At 66.2% G+C, this 18528-nt stretch overlaps 1 protein-coding gene across 1 annotated transcript in view; it reads left to right on the plus strand.

Moving 5' to 3' along the window:
- Window positions 1-17936, plus strand: part of SYT2 (synaptotagmin 2) — a 37298-nt gene extending 19362 nt beyond the window's left edge. Inside the window, exons 2-10 of the mRNA XM_081114416.1 lie at window positions 9824-9915; window positions 10243-10437; window positions 11539-11705; window positions 12726-12845; window positions 13139-13306; window positions 13606-13773; window positions 15387-15504; window positions 16327-16460; window positions 16589-17936. Coding sequence (XP_080970542.1) covers window positions 10260-10437; window positions 11539-11705; window positions 12726-12845; window positions 13139-13306; window positions 13606-13773; window positions 15387-15504; window positions 16327-16460; window positions 16589-16795 — 1260 coding nt within the window. The 5' untranslated portion in view covers window positions 9824-9915; window positions 10243-10259 and the 3' untranslated portion in view covers window positions 16796-17936. The remainder of the gene's footprint in view (window positions 1-9823; window positions 9916-10242; window positions 10438-11538; window positions 11706-12725; window positions 12846-13138; window positions 13307-13605; window positions 13774-15386; window positions 15505-16326; window positions 16461-16588) is intronic.
- The last annotated feature ends 592 nt before the right edge of the window (window positions 17937-18528 follow it).

Consider the following 18528-nt stretch of genomic DNA (forward strand, 5'->3'; position numbering starts at 1 on the left):
CCTTGATTTTATTAACGAGGAGCCTGAGGCCCAGAGAGAAGAGGGGGCGGGGCAGGGCTGGTCTTAGAACAGAGACCCAGAGGTCGCGAGGTCGTGGGGGGGGGGTGCGGGTAGGTGATGGGCAGTGGGGAGTGAGGCCCTGGGCAGAGGTTACGACTTCCTGCTGATGGACCAGTGAGTCTGTAGATTCGCTGTTTAAGGCGCCCACGGAGGCCAGGAGCACCCACAGGCGGGGTCCACGTCCCCACACCCCGCGCTTCCTGCAGAACCCCCCCCCCCGGAGACCCCGCTCTCACTCACCCTCCAGGACCCCCACAATGCTGGCTGGGGACCTTATCAGGGTGCTGGGGCTCCGGGGCCTCCGTTCAGCTGCTGCTCTCAGCTCTGGGCCAGGTGCTGCGGCCTTTGGGGCGACAGGGAAGCCAGACAGGGGGTCAGGACCCCAAAGCCAGCTCAGGGCTCTCCTGGGTGAGGGGCAGAGGGAAGAACACGGGGAACCACCCACACGGTCCAGCTCACAGGCGGTCAGCTGGACAGAGCTGGCTGCCCATTCCCTCCTGGGCTGTCCCAGGGCCCCCAGGGAGCCCCCAGCGGGCACCAAAGCTGCCTCTGTCCAGGGTCCTGACCTCCGCCTCGCAGGGCCCGGCACAGGCCGGCCTGGGTGGGGACGAGGCCTCCGGTGCTGGGCCTCCCCCCCGACTGCCTTTGGGACTGGCCAGGGGGGCCGTGGTGAGCGCGCCTCTCGCGGGGGGGGGGGGGGGGCTCTGGACCCCATTTTCCTGGAGGCAGCTTTGTGGCAGGCTCAGGCGTCTGCACCCTTCTCAGGAGAAGGAGTTAATGGGGGTCCCTTCCTCCAGCCCCCCGCGCCCACACAAGCACCAACTTGCAGTCATTACGGGGCGCTCCCAGCCCAGGGAGTGTCCTGGGGCCCTCTGCCTCAGGACGCCCCAAAGTCTCACCCGAATCCCCTGAACTTCCCGCCCTTTCCTCCCTCCTCCCGGCAGAGGAAGCTTTGAGGGATTTCACAGGGAACCATTTCTCTGGGAGCTGGGGGAGAGAGAGGTGGCAGCGGGGGTGCGGAGGGGTGGGGAGCCCCTGACCTTGAGCCCTGGGCCCTCGGTCCCGTTTTCCGTCCGAGGAGCGGCGGCGGGCGGGGGAGGGTGGGAGGAGGGGGGCGGAGGCGGGACTCAGGCGTCAGTCCCGGCCCCCCACGCGGACGCGCAGCCCCCGCCGGCCTGTGGGCGGCGCGCGGCCTGGAAATTCCCGACTCAGCGTTTCTGCGTCCAGCGCCCGTGACGAGTGAGCTGCGCGGATCCAGACACAGGCTCAGCCCAGCGCGGAGCCCCGTGGCCGGTGCCGCAGCGCCGCAGAGCCCACGGGGGCGGGGCGGGGAGGGGGAGAGAGGAATGGGGGGATGCGTGGAGCTCGTGGGAATCCCGGGCTCCTCAGTGAGACCTCCCACGTGGGGGGGCACTTCCTGGGTCGAACCCCAAACTTGAGCCATGGTTCTGAGTGCGCAGAGCACGAGCAGGAAGGGGTGCCGCTGGGCGGGGGGGTGGAGGGGAGCGTGCAGAGCGGGCGGGGCTGGGAGGCCAGGGGACCAGGGCTGGGGGCCCGACACCCGCAGAAATGCCACGCGGAGCTGGGGTCCCGCGGTCTCAGCGGGCGGGTGCTGGGGGCAGAGGTGGAGGCAGAGGGGGGTCACCCAGGCTCCCCGCCCCCTGCCTCTGGCCTCCAGTGGGAATGCCTGCCCCCCTGTGCTGGGGAGGCCGGGTCCCTACGCAGGGCCGTGTGGGAGGGTCCTATCTGGGAGCTAGGCCCAGCCCCGGCGCTGCAGATAAGCTCGCCCCCCCCCCCCCCAGCTCCCCAGCCTCCGCCCTCCGCCTCCATCCCCCGTCCCGCCACCTGCCACCTCGATCTCAGGAGTCGGGGCTGGACTACGCCCCCTGAGACTGAGGCTGGGGCGCCCCGGTCCCGGCTCTCGGGGCGGATGGAACCCCACCTCGCCGGCCCCTCCGGATTCTGCCCTTTGTCTGCCTCACTCCACGTCGCCCTCCCTCTCCGTGTCTTTCCCGACTCGGGAAACCTTCCTGCGTATCCCCTGAAGCGAGTCGGCTCCCTCCCACCCGCACGCCGCCCCCGCCGGCCCCTCCCCCGCCCGGCCCCGCACGCGAAAGGCTCCCCAAGCCGGTGGGCGGCGGGGGCGGCTCAGGGGCGCAGGGACCGGGCGGGGACCCTCCGCATTGTCCCGCGGGCTCCGGAGGCGCGAAGCCGGCCCGCCGCCCCAAACTTCTCCAGGGGCGCGCCCTCCCCGCGCCGCTCTGCACACCCCTGCCCGCCCTGCCCGCCCACCGCCACCCCCGGTGCAGAGGGGCTCGGGCGCGCGGGGGCGGCTCCGCGGGCGAGGCCGGGATCGCCCTGGCGGGGCGGCCGCACCGTGCGCAGCGGATGTGAGGAGCATGTCAATTGGCGGCGGGGGAGCGGCTGGGCTGTTCCTACCGCAGAGCGAGCGCGCGCGGAGCCGGCGGGGGAACGCAGCGGCCGGCCGCGCGAGTAGAGGGGACCCCGGCCACGCCACCCTCCGCGCTCTCGGCCAGCTTGGCCCGCAGTGCGGCCGGACGCCCCGGGTAAGCGGAGCCGGCGGGACCCCCTGAGGGCGGTCCTGGGTCCGAGAGAAGCCGCGCCGCAGCCGCCGCCGCAGCCGCCCGGAGGGCCTGCGCGCCCGGGACCAGGCATGGTCTCCAGGCCGGACGTTCGCACTTTGTGGGTTGGGCGCTCACAGCCGCGTAAACTAACTGCGGGACGGAGCGGGCGGTGGGAACTGGGCTCCGGAAATCCACGCGCGTCGGGCTTGCCCGGTTAGTCCCGCAGGAAGCGTCCCGAGGGGTCCCGGGCACCCCTGGCCCTCGACCTGGTTCTCCGCGCGGGAGGGCGGGCGAGGGGGGTGGGGGAGCAGGCGGGGTGGCCGCGCATGGCCCCCGGGAGGCTACAGCGCCCTGACTGAGAACGTGGGAAGGCGGGAAAGGGGGTGCGGGGCGCCTGGTACCTCCCCCGCCCCCGCCGCAGTGAGGAGGGGCTGGAGGCTCACGCGCGGAGCTCCGAGCCCCCTTGCGCAGAGCGGGACGCGCCGGGGACGCTGGCGGTGCACGGGGGGGCCCCCTTCCCCTCTGTGCGTACCCCGCGCCAGTAGGCGCCGCAGCCGTCCGGGCTGGGCTGGGCGCGGGGCTGGGCTGGGCGCGGCGTCTTCCTCCCCTTCCTCTCCCTGAAACTTTCTGTCCTCCAGCCGGCGCCAGGGCTGAGGAATTGGAAGAAGCAGGAGCCCCAGGTGCCCGCCGGCCTCGGAGCCGGGAGGGGCAGGGGTGGGGGATGGGCCAGGGGCCACGGGCAGTCGGAGCGCATGCTCCACTCGGTGTGCGGTGTGACCTTGGGCTGGCCGCCGCACCACTCTGAACCTGCGTAGTGGAGGCGCCTGGGGAGGCGGAGTGGGGCTGATGGGGACCGGGTGGCGGGGAACCAGCCCTGGGCCTCCAGGGGCTGTGCACCCCACGCTCCAGGGGGAGCTGGGAGCTTCCACTCCCACCCGGCCTGTGGCCTTGGACAGACACTCACCCCCTGGGCCTCAGTATCTCGGTCTGGAAGATGGGCTTTTGGGATGTCGGGTGCCTGCAACCGCTCCCAGCCCCGCACCTGCTGTCCCGAAGCCACTCCCTGCACCCTCCATGGGAGGCCAGCCGGCCTCGCTCGCAGCATCCTTCCGTGACCCGGCCTTGGGGACACTGTAGCTCCCCTCCCCCCTAAAGGTGGCTGGGCGTGAGCCCCTCAGCCCCTCAGTCACCATCCTCCGCAGGGGGCACCCCTTCCTCCTCCCCAGGGGCACCCCTCCCTAGGGAGAGCTTTCCTGGGTTAAAGGGGGCTGTCAAGGACCTCCCAAGGTCATGAGCCTGGCCCCTGGCTCCCCACCTCAGAGAGGGGCGATCTGGAGGGACTGTTGGAACGCCCTGCACCACAACAGCCATTGGGTGGCCTCCCAGCCTCCCCCAGGAAGGCCTGACCCTCCTCCCGGGGTGAAGGCTGCGTCTCACTGGGCCCCAGCGTGTTGTGGGAAGAGTCCTGGATTAAGGTGGGAGTTATGAGTGGGATTCTAGGCTCTGCCTTCCATCTGTGTGCCCTTGGGCAAGCCCCGTTTTCCTCTCCTCGCTGGACACCGAGGGTCAAACTCATAACCTCCAGGGTTCTTCCCGCCAGCTGCTCGGTGGCTGAGGTTCTGAGCTGGGGTCGGAGCAGCAGGAAGGGAGCTGGGCCAGGGCCGGGGCTGGGGTGGGGGGTCTCCAGGAAACCCCCACTTCTGTCCCGGGAGCCAGACAGCGCGAGGCACAGTGTCTGTGTGAATGGGCCGTGCCCAGCCCTGTCCACCCTGGCGTGAGCCTCAGACCCTGCCTCTGCGGGGATTCACCATGTGACCTTGAGCAAGTGCCTCGGCAGTTTTTGGAGCCTCAGGGAGTTGTCAGGGCGCAGTGATCGCCGCAGGGGGTGTGAGGGTTTCCGTAGACGATGCTCAGTGGGCCGCCGAGCCCTCTGCATCCTCGGGGCGGCAGCCGCGGTGACAATGGCAGGAAGGGCTGGCACCAGGCAGTGGGCACCTCTCTGCAGGCAGCGGACATGGCCGGGGCGCAGGGGGAGGTTTGCCGACTGGCAGGGTGGTCGTGGGGTTTAGGAAGCTGCCCTGCAGAGTAGGGACAGCCCTCTGTCTCCCTCCCCCCTCTGTCTCTCTCTGTCTTTGTCTCTTTCTGTCTGTCTGTCTGTCTGTCTCTCTCTGTCTCCCTCATTCTGAACAGTAATTTCATGGAAAGGAAACTGCTCCACTTTGCTGCAGTCTCCCCCGCACCCCCTTCCTGTGGTTATGGATAAGGTGGGCGGTTATCTGCCCTGAGGGAAGGACAGGAAGTAGTCGGAATTGAGGGCTGGCCGCAGCGCGAGGACCAGTGCACCCCCCGACTTTTAAAGGAGCCTTTGGATTGGCTGCATTCAGTGACCCTCTGTGTCCAGCCTGTGGCCTCTCACCCGCCCCAGCCCTGCTCCTCATAAACCCCCCTCATTGTCTGAGCTGCTGGTCCCAGCCTGTGGGGTCTTTGTGCAGCCGCCTGGGGCTGAGGGGCCTCTGGGGCCTCAAGGGAGGGCTCGGCCAGAGCCCCGGCAGCGGCTTCCTCATTAGGGGGGGGGGGAGCCCAGGGAAGATGTGGAAAAGTCCTTGGCAGGTCAGGACCAGCTGCGGGTGATTTTCTTCCTGCCTTGGCTTCGTTCTCTTTCCTTTTCTCTCCTCTGTATCCTGCTCCCTGGTCCCTGCGTCCTGAGCTTGGGGAGGCCTGGGGGGGGGAGGCCCAAAGCCCACAGCTTCTCCTCACTCGGAGGGCAGGACCGTGCAGTGGGCCCCGCGGGGTGGGGACCAGCAGAGCCTCTATGTTGTGGACCTGGAAACAAGGCCGGGGGGGGGGGGGCGGGAACCTCCCCAAGGTCACACATCTGGCCGGTAGCAGGGGGAGGTTTTGAGCAAAGGCTGTCTCGTCCCAAAGCCTGCACTCCTGTCTGATGAGAAAAGTGGGCGAGGGGCTGAGGACAGCCAGGCCCAGGGACACGATGGGACGGTCTCTGGGCAGGTGGGCTCTGGCTCCTCTGGCCGGGCTGCCCTGTCTCATCTCCTCCCTGGTGGCCTGGCAGGAATGCCTGTGGGCACTCGGTCTTGTGCCTGATGGAACAGGTGTGGCACTTGCTCGCCCAGGTGAGGGCGGTGATGGCCAAGCATCCCTCCTTCCTTCCACGGGAGGCGGACCCAGCGAGTGCCTCCAGGGTCAGCTGTTCCTGCCTCTGGGGGGAGGGGGGAGCCGGAATTTAGGGCCCCGGCCCCCCTCCCCACCAATGCCTGCATCCCTCACCAGCTCCATGGGCCTAATGAGCTCCCTGCCGTGTGATGCCTTCGACATTCACCTTTTTCTCTAATGAGCCTCAGAGGGCGAAGCTGGGCTCCGTCCCATTGGTCACCCCCATCCTCCTGCCAGGAGGCCAGGGTGGGGCTATTCCCCATCTGGGTCCAGACTCAGCTCCCCGAGGCCCACAGCGCCTGGACCCAGCCCCGGGGAAACCCGCCCCTCCGTCTCGCCCCCGTGAAAAAATCCAGAAACAGCAAAACGAAGACCACACATCCATCGGCGGGATGCAGCCGCGTGTCCCGTGCCTGTAGAACGGCTCGCAGACGGGCGCGTCACGGCCACCTGCCTTCCAGGTGAAGCCGCCGACCCCGCAATGGTTCCGATTTCCACGCAGGCGGCGGGCTCCCGCGACCCCTCATTGTCAGGAAGTAGCCCAAGTGTTGCTTTTGTTCATGAAAGAAGACGGGTTAGTTTTGCTTTTGTGGCTCACGTGGTTTTGTCTGTTGGTTCAGAGGCTCAGGGAATTCTCAAGTCTGGTCTCTATTTTGTTTTTTTTTTAATGTTTTTTTATTGATTTCAAAGAGAGGAAGCGAGAAGGAGAGAGAGAAACATTAATGAGGGAGAGAGAATCATTGATTGGCTGCCTTTGTACGCCCCACACTGGGGCTCGAGCCCCCACAACCCGGGTCAGTGTGCCCTGACCAGGAATCGAACCCTGACCTCCTGGTTCATAGGTCGACACTCAACCACTGAGCTACACCAGCTGGGCTCTATTTTGTATTTCATGTCAACACCTCCTAGCCGGTCCTGCAAGTGCAGGGATGATACGGAGAAAACTGTGAGCTCCCCATGGACCGGGGTGGGGGGTGGGGGGGCAGCTTGAGGACTGACCGTCCCGGGTGGGGGGTTGCTGGGGCCTGGACGGATGAGGCTGCGCGCGCACGGGGTGGCTTGGAGATAGGTGTCAGCTGTAGAGACTCCAGGGGTTGGAACAGGGACCTTGAAACTCAGCCGGGCTGCCCCAGAGGTCAGGCACCAGCCCGCCCCCCTGGCTTCACCTGCTGCCTTCCCCTGCTCCCAGGTGGGACCCCAGTACAATTCCACGTGGGGATTTTCCAGTTTGGAATTTCCCCCCATCTCCTCCCGCCTGGTGGCATTTTGAGGACACAGCTCCCCCCCCCCCCCGCACCCCCACCCTCCCTGCCCGTTTCCTGTTCCTGCCCCCAGGTGGTCGGGGGAGGAAGTTGGCTTCTTCCTGGAATGTAATTGTGCCCCCAGGACTTGCCTGACCCACTTACCTCCCGGAGACCACAGCCTGTCAGAGGCGCGGGCAGTAATGGGCATCTCCTCCAGTGAGTGGCGTCTGCCCCAGGGGCGGCCTGGTCTGGGAGGAGCAAGGACAGGCTGTGTCCTCCTCGGTGGCCTCCCCCAGGCGTCCACGGGTGGCAGAGCAGTGACCATCGGTTTGTCCCTGCCAAGCCCCATCCTGCCCCCCAGTCCTTCCCAAGCCCCCCTCGTGCGTGACCAGGGCCACGCCCCCACAGCCCACCCCTGCCTCACACTCACAGCTCACCCCCCCCCCCTCAGGCCCATGACAGGTGAGCAGACCTCTAGGTCCCAGGGTGCACCCCCCCCCCACTTTCCATAACCTATGGCAGGCAGCCCAGGGCCCGCTGACCTCCAAGCTTTCATGGGTCCCCACTCAGTCACCCATTTGGGGTCCCCACCCTTCCCAGCCTGCTCCCCGAGCATCCTGGCACTGGTCCCCGAAAGACCCTGCCTGCAGGAGTGGGAGACCCCAAAGGCTGCTGGGCAGGGGGACCCGGTGAAAGCCCAGTGTTCTGAGTCTGGGGGGAAGGCATGGGGGCAGGAGGGGGGCCCTGAGCTCTCAGTGGGGGACCCCCAGCAGGCTGCTCCCTGGCCAGCTGGGTGGACCGTGACTCAGCAGCTTCCCCTCCAGTAGAGCGCGCGGTACAGCCGGGCTCATGGTCTCTTCGGGTGCAAGCTGCGGTCCTGCGGGGTAGCCTTGGGGTGCCCCTGCCCCTCACCCCGTACCCACAGAGCTGGCGAAGGATGAGCAGCACAAGAGGGCTCACTGGGGCTACAGAGAGCAGGACGCGAGGGCGGGAGAGCTGCGCCCCATTCAGCAGGCGACTCCTGTGAGGGGCCGGGACCCGCGTCCCTCTGGGGCCGCAGTTTCTCCATTTGCTCTGCATTTTCTGCAGGTTCCCCGAGCTCACACAACCCAGGACTTTGCGGTTTAAAAAGACCTGCTCCCAACATCTGGGTTCAGAGAGAAACCCCCAGAGCAGGCGTGTGGGGCCGAGGGTTGCAGGCTTGCAGAGCAGGAGGGCGAACCCTCACTTAGGTTCAGAGGGTGTCTGGGCCGGGGAAACAGGCCGGCACCTGGCCTTCCGCTCTGAGCCTCAGGCCTCCGCCCGGCCTCCTCTCAAAGGGCCTGGGATTGCTGAGCGCAGCTTCGATGCCAGAGAAGGGAAATGAGTTGTCGCAGCAGGAGGGATTGAAGTTAGACTCAGAAAGGACTTTCCAGCCCTCAGTGGTCGCAGCGGCTGCCTTGTCCCGCCCGGGAAGATGCACACAGGTTACTCACCAACACGGGCAATTCATTATCAAAACGTGCCCGGAAATGAATTCATGAAAACTTTATGCCCTGTCTCCCGGGACCCATGGGTCCGGAAAATAACGGCATAAATTCATCCTTAAGGGTTGAACTTTGCTAGCCCGTGCGCTCCTGCGAGAGGCATCTGCTGGCTAACCTACTTCCATCTCATTAGCGTGGCGTCTGCAAATGCAGGTCGGGAAGATGAAACACGTTGTGTCCAGTAGCTCCTTGTTATCCGCGTCGTCCGAGGCCAGGCTCGAGGGGGACCGTCCGCGGGAGCGTGGTCCTCACGTCCTGGTCGGTTGGTTTGGGGGGGACAGGTGGTGGTGAGTGTGGGCGTGGGTGTCACATCCCCGCCTCTAGTCTAACTCCCTTGCAGCCCACCTGCCAGGTGTGGTTGGTGGAGTTTCCATTAGTTTCCACCCAGGACTACAGCCGGGCTCTGAGCGCTCTGAGTGTTTGGAGTTAAGGGATGTTCCTGCGTGTTGCTAGGAGGGCCCTGGAGGCATGGCCCTGGGGAGGCGTGGCCCTGGGGAGGCGTAGTTGGTCACTGTAGTTGGTCCGAGGCAGAGAGGTGGTCACACCCACTTACCCACCCCAGGCCACACGTGGCTGGTTCCCGTGGCCGCTCACGAGCGCTCAGAGATATGTGTGCCAGGACCGCATGCACCTACCGCCTCACCCGGCCCTGCCACCCTCTTCAGACCTGCAGGCCAGTGAGCAGGTGCCTTCACGCGCCCGGGCCCAGCACCCGCGGCATCTCTGCCTAATGGCCTGTCTCATGCTTTCCCGCTCGGGCAGTTCTGAGCAGACAGAGGTGCTCACTCGGCTCATGGCCCCTGAAGCCCCCGGTCATTCATCATCCTCAGCTCTGCCAGCCGCTGCCTCCCCAGGAGTGCAGCTTGAGCGGCGAGGGGGGCCGGGCAGCTACCCAGCCCCGGGGACTCCGCTGTTCCTTCTTGCTGGGTTCCTGCCCCGATGCCCGCACCCTGCGCCCTGGGTAGCGACTCGTCCTGGGGTGGAGGCGGCTGTGCTGTGGGGAAAGCGCATGGCTGTGCGGCCTCAGAGAGTGGAAGGAAGGGGAGAGACACAAAGGGAGAAACATGGATGTGACAAAGGCCCATTGATTGGTTGCCTCCAACACGTACCCCAACCAGGGTACACGCCCTTAACGGGAATTGAACCTAGAACCCTTTAGTCCACGGGCCGACGCTCTATCCACCGAGCCAAACCGGCTGGGCTGACACTTATTTGTGTGTTTTTTTTTAAACCTAAGTTGCTGATACCACCATCGTTCAGGACCGGGCAAGGGCTAGGAGGCCAGAGGGCACGGCATCGCACAGACCAGACCTCTTACCTGTTCCTCACGTACGTCCCTGAGCACCAACTACGTGCGGTCAAAGATCTGCAGTCATGGTTCTTAAATCCCAGCGAAGGGCAGACAACAACTAAAACACAGCCTGTCGGTGACAAGTGCAGTGAAGGGGGGGCTGGCAGTCCCAGGGGACCTCGCGGAGCGGAAGTGGGCCATGTGGGGTCTGCAGGAAGGGCGTTTCAGGTCCAGAGAACAGCAGGTGTGAGGCTCTGAGTGGTCAGGGAGGACGCAGCTCTCGAGGGGACGCAGCCCTGGTGTTTGGCCACAGGACTGGGGGGGGGCGCCCTGGCTGCTCACCTGCCCCCCCCTCTCACCCACAGCCACCCCCGCGGCCACCATGTGGAACATCTTCAAGAAGAACCAGCAGCCCGAGGCGGCGCCAGCCACCACCACAGCCACCATGCCCGCCGGGCCCGTGGGCAACTCCACCGAGAGTGGGGGTGCCGGGGGGAGCAAGGAAGACATGTTTGCCAAGATAAAGGAGAAATTCTTCAATGAGATGAACAAGATCCCCCGTGAGTGTCCCCGAGGCTGGGTGTGTGTGTGGGGGGGGGGGGTGCCCAGGGGCGTGATTGGCTGGGTTCTTTCCTGAACCGGGTTTAGGCTGTATTATTGGGGCGCCCTGTCGATAATGGGGAATGTGAGCTGGCTTACTGAAGGGAGCAGGGGGTATATAGGGCCCAACCTCCCAGGGAAACAAGTTCCTATACAATTTAGAAAACTGTCAAAAGATGAAAACAAAATATTAAAAAAAATATTTTAAAAAATGGATTTCAGAGAGGAAGCAAGAGGGAGAGAAAGAGAGAAACATCCATGATGAGAGAGAATCATGGATCAGTTGCCTCCTGCACGCCCCACACAGGGGGTCAAGCCTGTAACCTGGGCATGTGCCCTTGACGGGAATCGAACCCGCGACCTCCTGGTTCATAGGTCAATGCTCAACCACTGAGCCACACTGGCCGGACAGTGATGGACATTTTAGTACCTTATGGTGCCCCTGCCTTGTGACTTCCTGCTAAGTCTGTGTGGGAGACACAGAGGCCACACTCAGCCTCACCAGCTTACATGGTGGTCAGGACCGCGGACAGCGGCCAGGTGGGTCAGGACCGCGGACAGCGGTCAGGTGGGTCAGGACCGCGGACAGCGGCCAGGTGGGTGTCAGGACCGCGGACAGCAGCCAGGTGGGTGTCAGGACCGCGGACAGCGGCCAGGTGGGTCAGGACCGCGGCCAGCGGTCAGGTGGGTCAGGAGCAAGGACAGTGGCCCCAGGTCCTTAAGGGCCGTGGACAGCACCCAGCCTGGGCACTCCGTGGGATCTTCCCACCTTGTCCGAGGACCACCCCACCCTCTGCAATCCGACCAGTTCTCCATGGGTCAGACTGGTCAACGCTCGTAGAACCCAGTTCACCTCCCGCACGTTCAGCTCGAAGGCATCTCCCCGTTGGCAGGCGTGTCCACGGGGCCATGGGCTAGGTACCCGTGATAAGGCAGGTGAAGCACATGCAACTTCCCTGAAGATCGCGCACGAGTGTGTGGTTGGACAGTGTGGGCTGGGCAGGGGCCACGGTCCCCACCCAGGGCCGGGCCCTGCTGACGTCCGGCTCTCCCGTGGGCAGTGCCCCCCTGGGCACTGATAGCCATCACCGTGGTGGCCGGCCTCCTGCTCCTCACCTGCTGCTTCTGCATCTGCAAGAAGTGCTGCTGCCGGAAGAAGAAGAACAAGAAGGAGAAGGGCAAGGGCGCCAAGAATGCCATGAGCATGAAGGACATGAAGGGCGGGCAGGTAGGACGGGGGGGGGGGGGGGGTGGAGGGCACGGGAGGGCACTCCTGCCCCTCGGAGGCCAAACAAGGGCCACTGGGCTCTGCAGCCACCGGGGTCCCCCCCAGACTGTGCACGGTCCCCACTGGCTCCGTCTGCGGCTTCACCTGTTGACCCAAGGTGCTCGTGGGAGGGGGGCTGTTGGGACAAAATGTTGGAGGGAGACCCGCCCATCTGGGCGGCCACCCCAGGAGTGAACTGTGGCTCCTGTCGGAGGTCCCACAGCTTCTAGCGAGGGGGGGGGGGAGGGGGGACTGGACAAGGCCAAGTGCAGTCCTGTCATCATTTGCCCTGTCCTTTGGGGCCGGTTAGCTGGAAGGTCCTCACACACCCAGGCTTCCCCTTCGAAGTTTGCAGAGGCCCCGGGGAGCTCCCCCGCGCCGCCCCCCCCCCCCCCCGCCTGGGGGTGACGGGAGCAGTTTCCTGCTCAGGAGTCAACCCAAGGGGAGGGTAGACAGTGGAGGAAGCAAATACCTCTGTGTGTGTTTGTGTGCACATGTGTGTATATGTGTGCATGCATATGGGGGGAAGGGGCCTGCAGTGGGGGGCATGGGGGCTCCAAGAATGCCCTGGGCACAGTCCAGACAGGTCCCTCATCCAGGAGGCCCCCCCCAGTGGCTGTGACCCCAGAATTTTTCTCTTGACCACATTCTCCCTTCTCTCCCCACCGCTGTGAACTCGCCCTGCTCCTGCTCGCCGGGGCTGCTCGCCTGCCCGGTAAGTCTTGCCCAGGGTGTGTGGGGCCTGAGCTGGGGGAAGTATGGGGGCGGCGGGGGAGGGCTGACAAGGGAGATGCTGGGTCCTGCAGGGGAGAGGCACAGAGCGGGGCCCTGGGGGGACTGCCCGCCCCCACAGTTCCCGTCCCTGTCCCTCCCCCGACCCTGAGCTGGAGTCTGCACAGAGGCCCTCTTCCCGCGGCCCCTGTGCTGGGCCGGCTGCTCTGTCCTCTCATGGCTCTGTCCCTCTCTCCGCAGCCCCCGCAGGACGATGATGATGCAGAGACCGGCCTCACCGAGGGGGAGGGGGAGGGCGAGGAGGAGAAGGAGCCGGAGAACCTGGGCAAGCTGCAGTTCTCCCTGGACTACGACTTCCAGGCCAACCAGGTGGGCGGCTGGAGGCGGGCGGCAGGGGACAGAAACCACCCTCTCTGCCAGGGGCAGGCTGGAAGGACCCCTGGCCCCACTCCCTCCATTAACCCACCCCACCTTGGGCCAGTCGGTGGCCTCTCAACTCCGGTGACCCCTGTGTTGTCCCGAGTTCTTAGGGGTGGAGGGGGACGATCCTTCTCCTGCCCCAGCTTTCCCCCCAACCCAGGCCTCTGGGAGGGTGGCTGGTGCTGCTCAGGCAGAGCGGGTGAGGGGCGGTCCTGAGACCCTGCGGCCCCCTGTCTCCACAGCTGACCGTCGGCGTGCTGCAGGCTGCAGAACTGCCCGCCCTGGACATGGGAGGCACCTCAGACCCTTATGTCAAAGTCTTCCTCCTCCCAGACAAGAAGAAGAAATACGAGACCAAAGTGCACCGGAAGACGCTGAACCCCGCCTTCAACGAGACCTTCACCTTCAAGGTGACGAGGGCAGGAGGGCGGACCCCAGGCCCGCCTGCCTCCTGCTCACCTCTCCCGGCTCCCGGCTCCGTGCCATGGCTGAGTTCACGGAACCAACTCAGCCTGGAATGATGGTGGCTGGATCGGGCCCCCCCCAATCCCAACTGTTCCCCCAGAGCCCGGGTCTCCCCTCCGTCTCCACGGCCTCACGGGGAGTCCCGCTGGCAGCGGGGAGAACTGGACCCAGGGCCCGGCCCACAGCAGCCCATGCAGGTGTGTGAGCTGCCCCGACCTGCTCTGACCCCGCCTGTGCCCTGCAGGTGCCGTACCAGGAGCTGGGGGGCAAGACCCTGGTGATGGCCATCTACGACTTCGACCGCTTCTCCAAGCACGACATCATCGGGGAGGTGAAGGTGCCCATGAACACGGTGGACCTCGGCCAGCCCATCGAGGAGTGGAGAGACCTGCAGGGCGGCGAGAAGGAGGAGGTGAGAGCAGAGATGTGTTTGTTTTGTTCTCTGTTGAGTCCATCAGCTTGCTCCCCACCCCACCCCTCCTCCCAGGCCTGTGCTCTTGGTGGAGAGCGAACCATCTCACTGGGGCAAGGACAGGAGGGACACAGGGATGGACCACGGTGGCCACATAGGTGCTCACGTGCTCCACCTGTTGACCCAAGGTGCTTGTGGGAGGGGGACTGGTGGGGGGCCCCATTCTTGAAAGGGCAGAGGAACAGAACACGCATCCAACCCAGGAGAGGCTGTTGGGACGAAATGTTGGAGGTAGACCCCCATCTGGCTTACTGGACCGCGGACAGCGGCCAGGTGGTCAGCACCGCGGACAGCGGCCAGGTGGTCGGGACCGCGGACAGCGGCCAGGTGGTCGGCACCGCGGACAGCGGCCAGGTGGTCGGCACCGCGGACAGCGGCCAGGTGGTCGGCACCGCGGACAGCGGCCAGGTGGTCGGCACCGCGGACAGCGGCCAGGTGGTCAGGACCGCGGACAGCGGCCAGGTGGTCAGGACCGCGGACAGCGGCCAGGTGGTCGGCACCGCGGACAGCGGCCAGGTGGTCAGGACCGCGGACAGCGGTCAGGTGGTCGGGACCGCGGACAGCGGCCCCAGGTCCTTCAGGGCCGTGGACAGCATCCCAGCCTGGGAAACTCTGTCGAAAGTACAACTTTCTTTTTTAAAAAATATTTTTACTAATTTCAGAGAGGAAGGGGGAGAGAGAGAGAGAAACATCGATGGTGACAGAGAATCATCCATCAGCTGCCTCCTGCCCGCCCCCCACTGGGGACAGAGCCTGCAACCCAGGCCTGTGCCCTGACCTCCTGGTTCATAGGTCGACGCTCACCCCCTGAGCCCCGCCGGCCGGGCCGCTTACCAGAGATTTATCCAGCACCTACTGTGTGCCTGAGCTCGCCTCTGTCCCGGCCAAGCCCCGCAGTGTGCCCGCGTTCCCAGCTGTGATGGAGGGGAGAAAGGAGGCCCTTAAGGAACCTTCTCCACCTGGGGGCCGGCGCTGTCCCGGGGAAGGGCCCGCACCTGAGCCGTGGGCGGAGGTGGGAGGGGGGGCCGTCTCCGAGAAGCGGTGACTGCAGCCCGGTGGGCAGAGACCTCGGGGTCGCCCCTCCCCGCTCAGTGGCTGTGGGACGTGGCGCACATCCTCCCGTCTCTCATCCTCCACCTGTCCCTCCGCAAGGACTCCCGCCCCGTTCACCGGAAGGGGCTGCAGTGACAAGAGCAGGGAAAGGGCCGCAAAGTGCTCTGGGGTCCGCGTGTCCTCACGCGCAGCCGTCCCGGTGGGCGGACACGTGGGGGGACGGTGCCCAGGTGCTGCCTCCAGGGCCCTGGCTATCAGGCCCGTCCACCTGGCTGAGGCCTGGGGTAGCAGGAGGCCTGGCTATCATGCCCGCCGCCCGCCAGGCACCACCGCCCACACCTGCCTGCAGCCTGTCCTCCACGCCCCGGGGTGCTCGCTCGCTCGCTTGCCCTCCCCCTGGGGGGGGCGGGGGTCTGACGCTGAGACACCTGCTGGGGGCGGGAGGGCCGTGCCCGAGGCGCGGGGGTGGCCGAGCTGACCGGTCCCGCCTCCCTGCGCAGCCGGAGAAGCTGGGCGACATCTGCACGTCCCTGCGCTACGTGCCCACGGCCGGGAAGCTCACCGTCTGCATCCTCGAGGCCAAGAACCTGAAGAAGATGGACGTGGGCGGCCTCTCAGGTACCTGCAGCGCTTCTGGCCGCCACTGGGTGGCAGCAGCGAGCCAGTTCCCGCGGGCACTGCCACCCGAGGCCTCCCGCCTGGGACGGGCGGCTCTGAGGCTGAGTCCCCCCACTCCCCACCCGCACCCTCACCCCCACCCCACCCCCACCCCGAGGGCAGGACCGGGCAGCAGGGCGTCGGGCTCCCCGGAGCCCCCTTTCTCCGAGGGCCCCCTTCCCGGCTCCGAGATGCCTTCGGGGCTGTGCTCTGAGTCCGAGGTTTAGGATTCTCCTTCCCCCAGGAAGCGTGGGTGCCCCCACGATCCTGGACTCCACCCTGGGAGGGACCTGGGGAGCGGGAAGAGCCTGGGGGGGCCTGGTCCCTGAGACAGGCGGGCGTCTGCTGGCCGTGCCTCCCGAGGAGCAGGTGTGACCTCGGCCAGGCCACGTCCCCTCTGTGGGCACTTGGGGGTTCTCTCCTCCCCCATGAGAGCTGCTGAGGGCCCTGGGGGTTCCCTCCTCCCCCGTGAGAGGCGCTGGGGGCCCTGGGGGTTCCCTCCTACCCTGTGAGAGGCGCTGGGGGCCCTGGGGGTTCCCTCCTACCCCGTGAGAGGCGCTGGGGGCCCTGGGGGTTCCCTCCTCCCCCGTGAGAGGCGCTGGGGGCCCTGGGGGTTCCCTCCTCCCCCGTGAGAGGCGCTGGGGGCCCTGGGGGTTCCCTCCTCCCCCGTGAGAGGCGCTGGGGGCCCTGGGGGTTCCCTCCTCCCCCGTGAGAGGCGCTGAGGGCCTTGGGGTCCCCCCCCGTGAGAGGCACTGAGGGCACCTGGCGGCTCTCCCTGCGCAGACCCCTACGTGAAGATCCACCTGATGCAGAACGGCAAGAGGCTCAAGAAGAAGAAGACGACGGTGAAGAAGAAGACGCTCAACCCCTACTTCAACGAGTCCTTCAGCTTCGAGATCCCCTTCGAGCAGATCCAGGTGCCTGGGCCTTGGGGGCCGGCGGGCGGGCGGGCAGGAGGGCGGGCGGCCCGCGGTCTGGGCTCGAGGGGAGCAGTGCGGGCACAGCCCCCTCCGCCGGCCGACCCCGCCCCCTCTGTCCCCGGCAGAAAGTCCAGGTGGTGGTCACGGTGCTGGACTACGACAAGCTGGGCAAGAACGAAGCCATCGGCAAGATCTTCGTGGGCAGCAACGCCACGGGCACGGAGCTGCGGCACTGGTCCGACATGCTGGCCAACCCGCGCCGGCCCATCGCCCAGTGGCACTCGCTGAAGCCCGAGGAGGAGGTGGACGCTCTCCTGGGCAAGAACAAGTAGGAGCAGCGGCCGCCGCGGCCGCAGGGCCGGCGCGGACGACAGACCCGGAGCTCTCGATACCTCAGTTACGCCCTCGAGGTTCCCCCCTGTGGTCGCGTCCTCGTTCCCCTTCCTTTCCGTCTGTTTAAAGACCGGCTTCCCGCTGGCGGCTCTGAGGAGCCCGGCTCTTGTCACCGTCCGGGAGCCGCCCGCTGCATGCCCGTCACCGCCATCGTCATCGCGGTCCCATCAGGGTCCCTCGGTCCCAGCCTCGCCCGAGCCTCACAGGAGTGAGGCCCTCTGGTGGCAGAAAGTCGCGACGTGTCCCCTTTTTTGCGTGTTCTGGGCCCACACAATGGCACTTCCTGTGTCCTGGGGGGGAAGGCTGCACAGTGGCCAGCGACGGTGTGCACACGTGTCCACATGTGTGTGCACACGTGTCCACATGTGGGTGCACACGTATACACTGTGTGTGAGTGCATTGGGTGTGCATGCGTGCAAGGGCATTGTGCACATGTGTGTGCGCGCGGACATTGTGCACACGTGCGTGTGTGCATGTGTGTGAGTGCATTGTGTGTGCATGTGTGTAAGGGCATTGTGCGCACGTGTGTGCATGCATGTGAGCATCTCCACATTCCTGGAACGAGCCATGGACAGCGCACTGCTGCAGGAACGGAAGGCTCTCCGGGGGCCCTGACGCCACCGCAGGTCCTCGGTCTGCGTGGGAGGCAGCGGTGGCGAAGGCCCCGGACCCGCTCAGCTGCCGGAAGCGCCCGCCCTCCTCACGGGCGACCCTCTGGGAGACGAGCTGTGGGGATGGATCTGTCCGGAGCCAGGACCAAGCCCTGCCACCGTGGACTTCCTGTGCTCAGCGCGGTGGCCCACGGGGGTGGCTTCTGGGACATTCGTGGACGTGAGCCGTTTGCCGGGTTGGTCGGCCTCCGAGGGGACTGTCAGTCCCGGGATCTCACGCTCCTTGACCGTTCATCTCACACCACAAAGAACCAGGGACCCCATGACCCCGAGACCAAGCGCCCCTCCTGGACCCTTGCCCCCCTGCCCTCCCCTGCCCTCCCCTGCCCTGGGGGAGTAGATGCCCCACGGTCCACGCCCTCATTTCCCATCATGCTTTGGCTTGTTTCCTCTCTTAAACCAAGTGGAGCAACCTGTCGGCAGACGCGGCACCCGCGGAGCCAGAGGGACGTTGGCTGGTTTAGTCCCCGAGGTCCAGGTGAGGCGGGGCGGGGGGGGGACGGTGGGCAGACAGGGCACGGAGGGTCCCCGGCTCCCACCCCTCGGCCCTCCTGGCTGGAGGCTGTTGGGCAGCGGCGTGGCCCGGGGCGTGTGGCACCCACCGCCCTTCCTCGGGAGGAGGCTCCGAACTCCGAGAGGCAGGGCCCCCTCCAAACGGGGGAGGAGGACACTGGGGTTGCTCCCCACGGTCTCGTCCCCGCCCGTCTCCCTGTGCCCCCAGCATTGATAAAAAGCCATATATATGTTCCCGTCGGCACGGAGTCCCCTTCCAGACCCACAGCCGGGCGAGCGAGGCAGCCCCTGGCCGTGCCCCCCAGCCGTGCACCCCTCCCTCAGCCCAGAAGCCCACAGGCCCCCCACATCCATGAGAACTCTCCTCCCCAGATTACCCCCCCCATCCCCTCGGCTTCCTTGGCGTCTGGGACAGGTGGCTGGTGTTGGAGCAGCAGCACCAGGTGCAGGCAGCTTCTGTTTTACCAACGGAGGAGGGGCATGGTCTT

The sequence above is a fragment of the Myotis nattereri genome (genome assembly GCF_964212035.1).
Source record: "Myotis nattereri genome assembly, chromosome: 20".
Taxonomy (NCBI): domain Eukaryota; kingdom Metazoa; phylum Chordata; class Mammalia; order Chiroptera; family Vespertilionidae; genus Myotis; species Myotis nattereri.